General features: G+C 41.1%; 1 protein-coding gene across 1 annotated transcript in view; it reads right to left on the bottom strand.

Annotated features, from left to right (window-relative positions):
- The window catches only part of NDUFB11 (NADH:ubiquinone oxidoreductase subunit B11), a 76,534-nt gene extending 69,839 nt beyond the window's left edge, over positions 1–6,695 (bottom strand). The window contains exon 1 of the mRNA XM_053695336.1: positions 6,467–6,695. Within this exon, the coding sequence (XP_053551311.1) occupies positions 6,467–6,640 (174 nt within the window). The 5' untranslated portion in view covers positions 6,641–6,695. The remainder of the gene's footprint in view (positions 1–6,466) is intronic.
- Between the last annotated feature and the right edge of the window lie 6,660 nt (positions 6,696–13,355).

Here is a 13,355-nt window from a genome sequence, read left to right as displayed (position 1 = left end):
TATAAAACATCCTAAAAGCGGGAAGGGGTTAAACAATCATCGACATACAGAACTATACACACAGATAAAAAAAAAAAAAAAAAAAAAAATCACCCCAAACTTTGCAATATACATTATATACATTCACACATTTATTTTGGTACCTTGTCCTGTAATTTAACTTTGACAATTGTGGATTTTCCAAATCTATCAGCAGAGGTGATAAGATATTGCAAAACAATGAAAATGCTAATAAAATGACAGTGGCAAGCCTTGTTTAATATAACAAGTCCAATTTAGTTCCTACAATAAGGCAAATGGTAGGGGAGATTGGCCATTGAAATAAAATTGCAGCAAGCAAGGTGTTAATGTATTCTGAAAGAGCCTCCACTATGTAAGACTAAAGTATAGTCCGGTAATTACAAGGTGTTTTATATCCATTCAATAGTCTCATAGTGAAATTATTTAGTAAATCATTTTGATCACTAGTTTTTCAGTGGATATGTTTTGCACCAAAATGACAATGATCCCATGATGAGATGCAATTTCTGTCTCTGAACCAATTTTGTACAATAAATTCACAAGTAGAATTGACAGAATTTCCCTTCAGTATTTTGCCATCATGCATATGTTGATGTCTGTTACAAAAACAACAACAACAACAACTACAACTACCAGGCACGTGAAAAAAATATATAAATAAATAAATAAATAAAAGGGTTTAAAAATAGAAAATGCATTATTGTGTACAAACTATACCTAGCGATGAATTGTTCAATGACTCCCACACCCCAATGGGTCACCAGTCACATGATTCCCAAATGTTGCTGACAAATATATAGTTTTCATCAGGTCAGGAACATCTATTTTGCTATAGAGCCAAACAGAAGTAGCGCCAGTGAATGGCTTTATAAATAGATAAGTAAGAATCAAACAGAAACTTGAGAGCTAGAAGTACAATTTTAGATGCTGAACCTTCAGAAACTTGTCAAGCCCTGTTTTACAGCGTATAATAGCAAGGTATGGCCCCTGTAACCCTATGTAAATGATAAACAAACACACACTAGTGCAGTGATGGCTAACTTTGGCACTCCAGATGTTTTGGAACTACATTTCCCATGATGCTCGACTGGACTTCAGAGATCATAAGCATCATGAGAAATGTATTTCTGAAACATCTGGAGTGCCAAGGTTTGCCATCACTGCTCTAGTGCATGCTACATTCTCATGCACAATAACATGGTGACCCTCTATACACATTGCATTTATCCACACACAATAGTATATGCCACCTTACCATACATCATCTATGACCCTACATACCCTATGTAAACGCATACAATAACGCAAGCCACTTGAGTTAATCAACTAGTATCCTCACTAGTCTATGTATACCCATACCTTAGTGCTCGCCACATTGGCCATCTGTTCTCTATACCTTACGTACATTCACACAAGCCACCTTTTCATAGGGATTAACCATATGTACCTCTCAATACCCTATAACCACACATTAGTACATGACACTTTCTTGTACATCACCCTGCTGTGACCCTATACCCACACATTACTGTGTGCCAACTGCTCATACATCACCCACTGTGACTCAATACCCACACATTACTGTGTGCCAACTGCTCATACATCACCCACTGTGACTCAATACCCACACATTACTGCATGCCATCTGATAGTACATCACCCTGCTGTGACTCTGTACCCACACATTAGTGCATGCCACCCTATTGTATATCACCCGCTGTGACCCTATATCCATACATTAGTGTGTGCCAACTGCTCATACATCACCCACTGTGACTCAATACCCACACATTACTGCATGCCATCTGATCGTACATCACCCTGCTGTGACCCTATACCCACACATTACTGTGTGCCAACAGATCATACATCACCCACTGTGACTATACCCAAACATTACTGCATGCCATCTGATCGTACATCACCCTGCTGTGACTCTGTACTCACATATTAGTGCATGCCACCCTATTGTACATCACCCGCTGTGACCCTATATCCATAAATTAGTGTGTGCCACCTTCTCATACATTAGCTACCAGTGACCATATACCCACAGTGTGTGCCACCTTCTCATACATTAGCTACCAGTGAACATATACCCACAGTGTGTGCCACCTTCTCGTGCATTTACACACCTATGTATCTAAACCGACACAGTAGTGTGTGCCACCTTCTCGTGCATTTATACACCTATGTATCTATACCGACACAGTAGTGTGTGCCACCTTCTCATGCATTTACACACCTATGTATCTATACCGACACAGTAGTGTGTGCCACCTTCTCATGCATTTACACACCTATGTATCTATACCCACACATTAATGTGTGCCACCTTCTCGTGCATTTTCACACCTATGTATCTATACCAACACAGTAGTGTGCCACCTTCTCGTGCATTTACACATCTATGTATATATACCGACACAGTAGTGTGTGCCACCTTCTCGTGCATTTACACACCTATGTATCTATACCAACACAGTAGTGTGCCACCAGCTCGTGCATTTACACACCTATGTATCTATACCCACACAGTAGTGTGTGCCACCTTATGTAGCAGGTAGCTAATGTATGAGAAGGTGGCACACACTAATGTGTGGTTATAGCTACATATGTGTGTAATGCACAAGAAGGTGGCACACACCAACGTGTGGCTATAGATACGTAGGTGTGTAATGCATGAGGTGGCACACACTACTGTGTGGGTATAGATACATAGGTGTGTAATGCATGAGAAGGTGGCGCACACTACTGTGTGGGTATAGATACATAGGTGTGTAATGCATGAGAAGGTGGCGCACACTACTGTGTGGGTATAGATACATAGGTGTGTAATGCACGAGAAGGTGGCACACACTACTGAGTGGGTATAGATACATAGGTGTGTAATGCATGAGAAGGTGGCACACACTACTGTGCGGGTATAGATACATAGGTGTGTAATGCACGAGAAGGTGGCACACACTACTGTGTGGGTATAGATACATAGGTGTGTAATGCACGAGAAGGTGGCACACACTACTGTGTGGGTATAGATACATAGGTGTGTAATGCACGAGAAGGTGGCACACACTACTGTGTGGGTATAGATACATAGGTGTGTAATGCATGAGAAGGTAGCACACACTACTGTGTGGGTATAGATACATATGTGTGTAATGCATGAGAAGGTAGCACACACTACTAGGTATAGATACATAGGTGTGTAATGCATGAGAAGGTGGCACACACTACTGTGTGGGTATAGCTACATATGTGTGTAATGCATGAGAAGGTGGCACACACTACTAGGTATAGATACATAGGTGTGTAATGCATGAGAAGGTGGCACACGCTACTGTGTGGGTATAGCTACATATGTGTGTAATGCATGAGAAGGTAGCACACACTACTAGGTATAGATACATAGGTGTGTAATGCATGAGAAGGTGGCACACACTACTAGGTATAGATACATAGGTGTGTAATGCATGAGAAGGTGGCACACACTACTGTGTGGGTATAGCTACATATGTGTGTAATGCATGAGAAGGTAGCACACACTACTAGGTATAGATACATAGGTGTGTAATGCATGAGAAGGTGGCACACGCTACTGTGTGGGTATAGCTACATATGTGTGTAATGCATGAGAAGGTGGCACACACTACTGTGTGGGTATAGATACATAGGTGTGTAATGCATGAGAAGGTGGCACACACTACTGTGTGGGTATAGATACATAGGTGTGTAATGCACGAGAAGGTGGCACACACTACTGTGTGGGTATAGATACATAGGTGTGTAATGCACGAGAAGGTGGCACACACTACTGTGTGGGTATAGATACATAGGTGTGTAATGCACGTGAAGGTGGCACACACTACTGTGTGGGTATAGATACATAGGTGTGTAATGCACGAGAAGGTGGCACACACTACTGTGTGGGTATAGATACATAGGTGTGTAATGCATGAGAAGGTGGCACACACTACTGTGTGGGTATAGATACATAGGTGTGTAATGCACGAGAAGGTGGCACACACTACTGTGCGGGTATAGATACATAGGTGTGTAAATGCACAAGAAGGTGGCACACACTACTGTGCGGGTATAGATACATAGGTGTGTAAATGCACAAGAAGGTGGCACACACTACTGTGCGGGTATAGATACATAGGTGTGTAATGCATGAGAAGGTGGCACACACTACTGTGTGGGTATAGATACATATGTGTGTAATGCATGAGAAGGTAGCACACACTACTAGGTATAGATACATAGGTGTGTAATGCATGAGAAGGTGGCACACACTACTGTGCGGGTATAGATACATAGGTGTGTAATGCATGAGAAGGTGGCACACACTACTGTGCGGGTATAGATACATAGGTGTGTAATGCATGAGAAGGTGGCACACACTACTGTGTGGGTATAGATACATAGGTGTGTAATGCATGAGAAGGTGGCACACACTACTGTGCGGGTATAGATACATAGGTGTGTAATGCACGAGAAGGTGGCACACACTACTGTGCGGGTATAGATACATAGGTGTGTAATGCACGAGAAGGTGGCACACGCTACTGTGTGGGTATAGCTACATATGTGTGTAATGCACGAGAAGGTGGCACACACTACTGTGTGGGTATAGATACATAGGTGTGTAATGCATGAGAAGGTGGCACACACTACTGTGTGGGTATAGATACATAGGTGTGTAATGCATGAGAAGGTGGCACACACTACTGTGTGGGTATAGATACATAGGTGTGTAATGCACGAGAAGGTGGCACACACTACTGTGTGGGTATAGATACATAGGTGTGTAATGCACGAGAAGGTGGCACACACTACTGTGTGGGTATAGATACATAGGTGTGTAATGCACGAGAAGGTGGCACACACTACTGTGTGGGTATAGATACATAGGTGTGTAATGCACGAGAAGGTGGCACACACTACTGTGTGGGTATAGATACATAGGTGTGTAATGCACGAGAAGGTGGCACACACTACTGTGTGGGTATAGATACATAGGTGTGTAATGCACGAGAAGGTGGCACACACTACTGTGTGGGTATAGATACATAGGTGTGTAATGCACGAGAAGGTGGCACACACTACTGTGCGGGTATAGATACATAGGTGTGTAAATGCACAAGAAGGTGGCACACACTACTGTGCGGGTATAGATACATAGGTGTGTAAATGCACAAGAAGGTGGCACACACTACTGTGCGGGTATAGATACATAGGTGTGTAATGCATGAGAAGGTGGCACACACTACTGTGTGGGTATAGATACATAGGTGTGTAATGCACGAGAAGGTGGCACACACTACTGTGTGGGTATAGATACATAGGTGTGTAATGCACGAGAAGGTGGCACACACTACTGTGTGGGTATAGATACATAGGTGTGTAATGCACGAGAAGGTGGCACACACTACTGTGTGGGTATAGATACATAGGTGTGTAATGCACGAGAAGGTGGCACACACTACTGAGTGGGTATAGATACATAGGTGTGTAATGCACGAGAAGGTGGCACACACTACTGTGCGGGTATAGATACATAGGTGTGTAAATGCACAAGAAGGTGGCACACACTACTGTGCGAGTATAGATACATAGGTGTGTAATGCACGAGAAGGTAGCACACACTACTAGGTATAGATACATAGGTGTGTAAATGCACAAGAAGGTGGCACACACTACTGTGCGGGTATAGATACATAGGTGTGTAATGCATAAGTGTTCATTACACACCTATGTAGCTATACCCACACAGTAGTGTGTGCCACCTTTCATGCATTACACACCTATGTATCTATACCCACACAGTAGTGTGTGCCACCTTCTCGTGCATTACACACCTATGTATCTATACCCACACAGTAGTGTGTGCCACCTTTCATGCATTACACACCTATGTATATATATATATATATAGCCACACGTTAGTGTGTGCCACCTTCTCGTGCATTACACACCTATGTAGCTATACCCACACATTAGTGTGTGCCACCTTCTCGTGCATTACACACCTATGTAGCTATACCCACACGTTAGTGTGTGCCACCTTCTCATGCATTACACACCTATGTAGCTATACCCACACATTAGTGTGTGCCACCTTCTCGTGCATTACACACCTATGTAGCTATACCCACACATTAGTGTGTGCCACCTTCTCGTGCATTACACACCTATGTAGCTATACCCACACATTAGTGTGTGCCACCTTCTCGTGCATTACACACATATGTAGCTATACCCACACATTAGTGTGTGCCACCTTCTCGTGCATTAGCTACCGGTGACCCTTTACCCACAAATCAGTGTATGCCCGAACTTTTAATAGATATGAGTCTCCAGGGAGTCTGTATATATAACCATTCGCATACGGCCTTTTAAAACATATAGTTGTCCCTGCGCCGCACGTGTACGAGCTAGTCACCTTCTCATACAGGTTGACCTCCTCATGATGGGCGTTCTCGCCGGGTCGGGCGATGACAGCATTAGTAGAGGCTAAACGAGTGATGGTAGTGGTGCGAGGAACAAGGGTGCCAGGCCGCAGACGTACAGTTCTGGGAAGCCTCAGGGCTGCGCGAATACACAAGGACATCGCCATGACTACTGTGACCGGAGAGTAATCCCAAGGAGCGACGGAACTGTTAAGAACAGGGGAGGACAGTAAACCAATCAGAACAAAATATATCTGACAGACAAATTGTGATTGGGCCAAGCCCAGCATGGCTAACCAATTAAAGTAGATTACTTTTACATACTTTGAAAGGAAATTACAGGTCTGCGCCATATTTAATTTGGGCAAATAAAACGAAAGCATAAGTAAACTGAGGTGACTGTTTACATACTTTACAATAATTTATCTTTTACTGTAACGGTTACGTGAAAGAGGGATCAGAATGATATTTTTTGGAATACTTGGCTATATATTATTTATGAAAAACCAGCCAGATGATGATCAATGTGTGAGCACTTTATTCAAGTGAGAGCACAAGGGAAGCAAGGTTTTGAAGTTCAAAGTTCTTGTTACTGCCAAAATCTCAGAATAACAATCTCTAATTCTGCTGACACATTTGCAGAAATGTTACTAACTGTAGCACCATTACTACCCACATTGTTAAAATGTGTCAGATGTACAGGGATTTGATTCTTAGGAAAAGTCTGTAATAAAGATAGGACCTTTAAAACATAAAATATCACTGCCCAATGAAGACTTTAAAATGGACATGGAAGTCAAAATTAAATTTACATGGTCCAGATAGAGCATGCCATTTTATTTTACTAAATATACTTCTGTTGTTTTATTTGTTTCTCTATTGGTATCCTTTGTTTAACCCTTTCATGACCGGGTTAAAAAGACAAATTGATATCACGCGATCGAGCAAAAGATAGCGAGATTTCAATTATGGGATCGGGTCTGGGGGGCGTCCCTAAGACGCTAGGAACGCCCTCCAGACCGCGATCAAATCCTGCAAGCCTAGTAGGCTTCAGGACAGCCATTTGCGATGACGTTGTATTCCGTCATAACGGCTTTAAAGCCCAGTGCCATTGTGATGGAATACAATGGCATTAAAAGGTTAAAAAGAATATCTAGATAGGCCCAGGAGAACTACCGGGAACTCGCTAATGATTGGTGGTAACACACCTGCCTTTTGTCATTGGCTCCCCAGAAGTGTTTAGTTAGGTCCCAGTAGTAAATAGCTGCTCTGGACATGCCTTCACAGAGATTAAAAACAGTTATATATATTTTTTTTATTTTTTTTCTATTGTCTGCAGAACTTTTACTCTTCACACCTTGTCATAAGGGCTCTGGAAATCATATATATTATCTGTGTAGCATAGTATATATTGCTTCTGATTATACACCCTCCAGCCCTTTGTGGACATCATACACTGATATAAACAGGGATTATTAATGAGTGCAAGCAACTCTGCTTAACCCCTTAGTGGAATTTACCAAATGTATTGCTATTGTCTGCAGGGGATTCTGGAAATTATATACCTGTGTACACTGTATGGCCTTTAAAGGGACACAAGTCAAAATCAAACTCATGATTCAGATAGAGCAGCAATTTTAAACAACTTTCTAATTTACTTCCATTAACAAAATGTGCACAGTCTTTTTATATTTACACTTTTTGAGTCACCAGCTCCTACTGAGCATGTGCAAGAATTCACAGAAAATACGTATATGCATTTGTGATTGGCTGATGGCTGTCACATGATACAGGAGGAGTGGAAATATACATAACTTTGAAATTTGTCAGAAAAAAAAATCTACTACTCATTTGAAGTTCAGACTCAGCTCTATTGCATTGTCTTTTTAACATGTATTTGTTGTTTATGCAAATCTACTGTATTTACTGGTCCCTTAATCTCCTGCGGACATCGGGTATTGCTGTGTAATGGCTGTGACACACTGCAAGTGATGCAGCGCGAGGCGAAGCAGCTGCTTTGCGCCACATCGCTTCTTAAAGGGACATGACACCCACATTTTTTCTTTTATGATTTAGAAAGAGAATGCAATTTTAAACATCTTTCTAATTTACTTATATTATCTAATTTGTTTTATTCTCTTGATATTCTTTGCTGAAAAGCATATCTAGATATGCTCAGTAGCTGCTGATTGGTTGCTGCACATAGAAGCCTTGTGTGATTGGCTCACCATGTGCATTGCTTTTTCTTCAACTAAGGATATCTAAAAAATGAAGCAAAATAAATAATGGAAGTAAATTGTAATGTTGTTTAAATTTCTATTCTCTATCTGAATCATGAAAGAAAGATTTTGGGTTTAGAGGCCCTTTAAGTTCAAATATTTAAACTCTGAGCGCTCAGCTACGCGACCTGAGCATCAGAGATGAAAAGGCAGGAGACACTGAGCGCGCACAGCTGCATCACCACGCTGCATGCCGCTCTCAGTGTGTCAGTCACTGCCTTAAAGGGACAGTCAACACCAGAATTTTTGTTGTTTAAAAAGAAAGATAATCCCTTTATTACCCATTCCCCAGTTTTGCATAACCAACACAGTTATAATAATACACGTTTTACCTCTGTAATTATCTTGTATCTAAGCTTATGCTGACTGCACCCTTATTTCAGTTCTTTTGACAGACATGCGGTTTAGCCAATCAGTGCTCAGTCCTAGGTCACTTTACGTGCATGAGCTCAATGTTATCTATATGAAACATGTGAACTAATGCCCTCTAGTGGTCAAAATGTATTCAGATTAGAAGCAGTCTTCAAGGTCTAAGAAATTAGCATATGAACCTCCTAGTTTTAGCTTTCAACTAAGAATACCAAGAGAACAAAGCAAAATTGGTGATAAAAGTAAATTGGGAAGTTGTTTAAAATTGCATTTCCTATTTAAAACATGAAAGTTTTTTTTGGACTTGACTGTCCCTTTAAAGAGAACACCCTTAAAGGGACAGTAAACGTTGGTTTACGTTACATGATTCTGCATTATGTGCAGAATTATGAAACTTAAGGATGGCCTCTTCCTTGATTTTTTTTTTCATCTTAAAACCTAATTTGTTACCTAAAACGATCACATACCTTGCATGCAAAGCCGTCCCCTTCTGTGCTGCAGTCCATCACTGTCTAAGCTTCTGCGCTAGGAATAGCTGTCGGCTATAGACACAAGATTATGTTTGGGTAAGGCTTACCATCCTTTCTCCAGAAAGGATTACTGCACACATGGAGTGTGCACTGTGCTCTACTACTCGGAATGCAGAGCAATAAGGTCACATTATTATCAGGTATTTGTAGAGCGACGACAGATTCTGCAGCACTATAAAATTAGGCGGTATACAAGATAACATATACAGGGATCAAATGGGTAGGGGGCCCTGCCGAAAGTTGCACTGTTGTAGTCGGCTCTTGTGAACTACAAACAGATGGGCTCATAGGCTTGCATGCTAAAGGGTTCAAGGGGATAGCAGTGAAGATGGAAAGTTAGTGTATGTTGTATGCATCCCTGAATAGTTGTCTTTAGGGAGCGCTTGAAGCTTTCAAAACTATGGTAGAGTCTTGTGGAGTGAGGCAGAGAGTTCCCTAAGATGGGAGCCAAGACAAGTGTGACCCCAAGACATTGGGCATGTGGGGTAGGGGTATTGATGAAGTTATGAACAGTTATAGAAAAATTGGGGGTGGAGATCTTGGAAGAAGGATGGAAAATAAGGAGCTCAGTTTTGGAGAGATTTAGCTTGAGGTAGTGAGAGGACATCCAAGATGCGATATGAGACAGTGACACGGGTTAGCAAGGAAGGAGATAGGTCTGGTGCAGAGAGGTAGATGCCTATATGCCGTGCCCACACCACTCCTCCACAAAAAGTGTCTTGAAGATGAAAGGAGGTAATGCTGGGAAGGTGAATATCAACATGAATGTGGGATATATACCCTATAGTTCTGGAATGGATTCATCCAAAAACGTCAGTAGGGTTGTCAGGTGTCCGGTAGCGGTAGTCCAATCCAGTATTTTAGCAGGCTATCCAGTAAAATCTTCACAAAATGACACAAATGTCCATTTTTTTTAAAAAAAATTTTAAAGCCCATGAATTTTAGTTAAATACAAAAGACCTTCTTTGCCTCAATGCAATAAAAATATGGAGCAGAAATAAGTGTCAGTCAAAGGGGTCAAATCACTATTAAGTGTTGTGCTACCACTGACGTGGAAAAATAGTTGATTTGTATGTCACTGGCAGCCATGGAGTAAAAATGACTGCTCAATTGTGAAACTTGTACATGTTTGGATCCAGAGTGGAGTGTTTTTTTTTTTGGGGGGGGGGGGGGGAAGCATTGTGTGACCACGGCAGATACCATTGTGCTGTCACCTAGCAATTTTCCAGTATTCTTGTGGTGGAAAGCCGCCAACACTACACGCCAGGGCCAGTCTTGGTACACTACATCCATGGGGTTATATTGTTGTAAATGAAGGGTATATATATATATATATATATATATATATATATATATATATATATATATATATATATGCGCAAGTTGTAGTGCTGTGAAAATAATGGACCAGGTCAGCGAGTCTGAGTGTGATATATATATATATATATATATATATATATATATATATATATATACACACACAAGTCATAGTGCTATGCGAATAGTGGTCTAGGTCATTGTCATTATGAGGGTGCTATATAAAGATATTGTTCTGAGATAGAAGGGTCCAGAGCTGTAGAAATAGTGGTATAGGTCATTGTCAATATGAGGGTGTATACAGTTGTTCTCATAAGTTTACATACCCTGGCAGAATTTATGATTTCTTGGCCATTTTTTCAGAGAATATGAATGATAACACAAAAACTTTTCTTTAACTCATGGTTAGTGTTTGGCTGAAGCCATTTATTATCAATAAACTGTGTTTACTCTTTTTAAATCATAATGACAACAGAAACTACCCAAATGACCCTGATCAAAAGTTTACATACCCTGATGATTTTGGCCTGATAACATGCACACAAGTTGACACAAAGGAGTTTGAATGGCTATTAAAGGTAACCTGTGATCCGTTTGCTTGTAATTAGTGTGTGTGTGTGTGTGTGTGTATAAAAGGTCAATGAGTTTCTGGACTCCGGACAGACCCTTGGATCTTTCATCCAGTGCTGCACTGTTGTTTCTGGATTCTGAGTCATAGGGAAAGCAAAAGAATTGCCAAAGGATCTGCGGGAAAAGTTACATGAACTGTATAAAACAGGAAAGGGATATAAAAAGATATCCAAGGAATTGATAATGCAAATCAGCAGTGTTCAAACTCTAATCAAGAAGTGGAAAATGAGGTGTTCTGTTTGATAACATACTGCATTCATCTTGCCATCAATTCTGACCAAATTTCACGCGCCTTTGTAGCTCACACATCCCCAAAACATCAGTGATCAACCTCCGTGTTTCCCAGTAGGAATGGTGTACCTTTCATCATAGGCCTTGTTGACTTCTCTCCAAATGTTGCGTTTATGGTTGTGGCCAAAAAGCTAAATTTTGGTCTCATCACTCCAAATGACTTTGTGCCAGATGGTGTGAGGCTTGTCTCTGTGTTGTTTGGCGTATTGTAAGCGAGATACTTTGTGGCATTTGCGTAGTAATGGCTTTCTTCTGGCGACTCGACTATGCAGCCCATCTTTCTTCAAGTGCCTCCTTATTGTGCATCTTGAAACAACCACACCACATGTTTTTAGAGAGTCCTGCATTTCACCTGAAGTTATTTGTGGGTTTGTCTTTGCATCCCAAACAATTTTCCTGGCAGTTGTGGCTGAAATTTTAGTTGGTCTACCTGACCGTGGTTTGGTTTTAACCGAACCCCTCATTTTCCACTTCTTGATTAGAGTTTGAACACTGCTGATTTGCATTCTCAATTCCTTGGATATCTTTTTATATCCCTTTCCTGTTTTATACAGTTCAACTACCTTTTCCAGCAGATCCTTTGACAATTCTTTTGCTTTCCCCATGACTCAGATCGTCAGTGCAGCACTGGATGAAAGATGCAAGGGTCTATCAGCAGTCCAGAAACTCATTGGACCTTTAATACACACACACTAATTACAAGCAAACAGATCACAGGTGAGGATGGTTACCTTTAATAGCCATTCAAACCCCTTTGTGTCAACTTGTGTGCATGTTATCAGGCCAAAATCACCAGGGTATGCAAACTTTTGATCTGGGTCATTTGGGTAGTTTCTGTGGTCATTATGATTTAAAGAGTAAACACAGTTGATTGATAATAAATGGCTTCAGCCAAACACTAACCATGAGTGAAAGAAAAGTTTTTGTGTTATCATTCATATTCTCTGAAAAATAGCCAACAAATCATAAATTCTGCCAGGGTACGAAAACTTATGAGCACAACTGAGATATTTCTTGGCCCAGTCTTGACGTTTCAGCTTGTGTGTCTTGTTCAGTGGTGGTCGTCTTTCAGCCTTTCTTACCTTGGCCATGTCTCTGAGTATTGCACACCTTGTGCTTTTGGGCACTCCAGTGATGTTGCAGCTCTGAAATATGGCCAAACTGGTGGCAAGTGGCATCTTGGCAGCTGCACGCTTGACTTTTCTCAGTTCATGGGCAGTTATTTTGCGCCTTGGTTTTTCCACATGCTTCTTGCGACCCTGTTGACTATTTTGAATGAAACTCTTGATTGCTCGATGATTACGCTTCAGAAGCTTTGCAATTTTAAGAGTGCTGCATCCCTCTGTAAGATATCTCACTATTGTTGACTTTTCTGAGCCTGTCAAGTCCTTCTTTTGACCCATTTTGCCAAAGGAAAGGAAGTTGCCTAATAATTATGCACACCTGATATAGGGTGTTGATGTCAT

The sequence above is a fragment of the Bombina bombina genome, chromosome 12, assembly GCF_027579735.1.
Source record: "Bombina bombina isolate aBomBom1 chromosome 12, aBomBom1.pri, whole genome shotgun sequence".
NCBI classification, from domain to species: Eukaryota; Metazoa; Chordata; class Amphibia; order Anura; family Bombinatoridae; genus Bombina; species Bombina bombina.
This window is presented reverse-complemented; position numbering and strand designations above follow the sequence as displayed.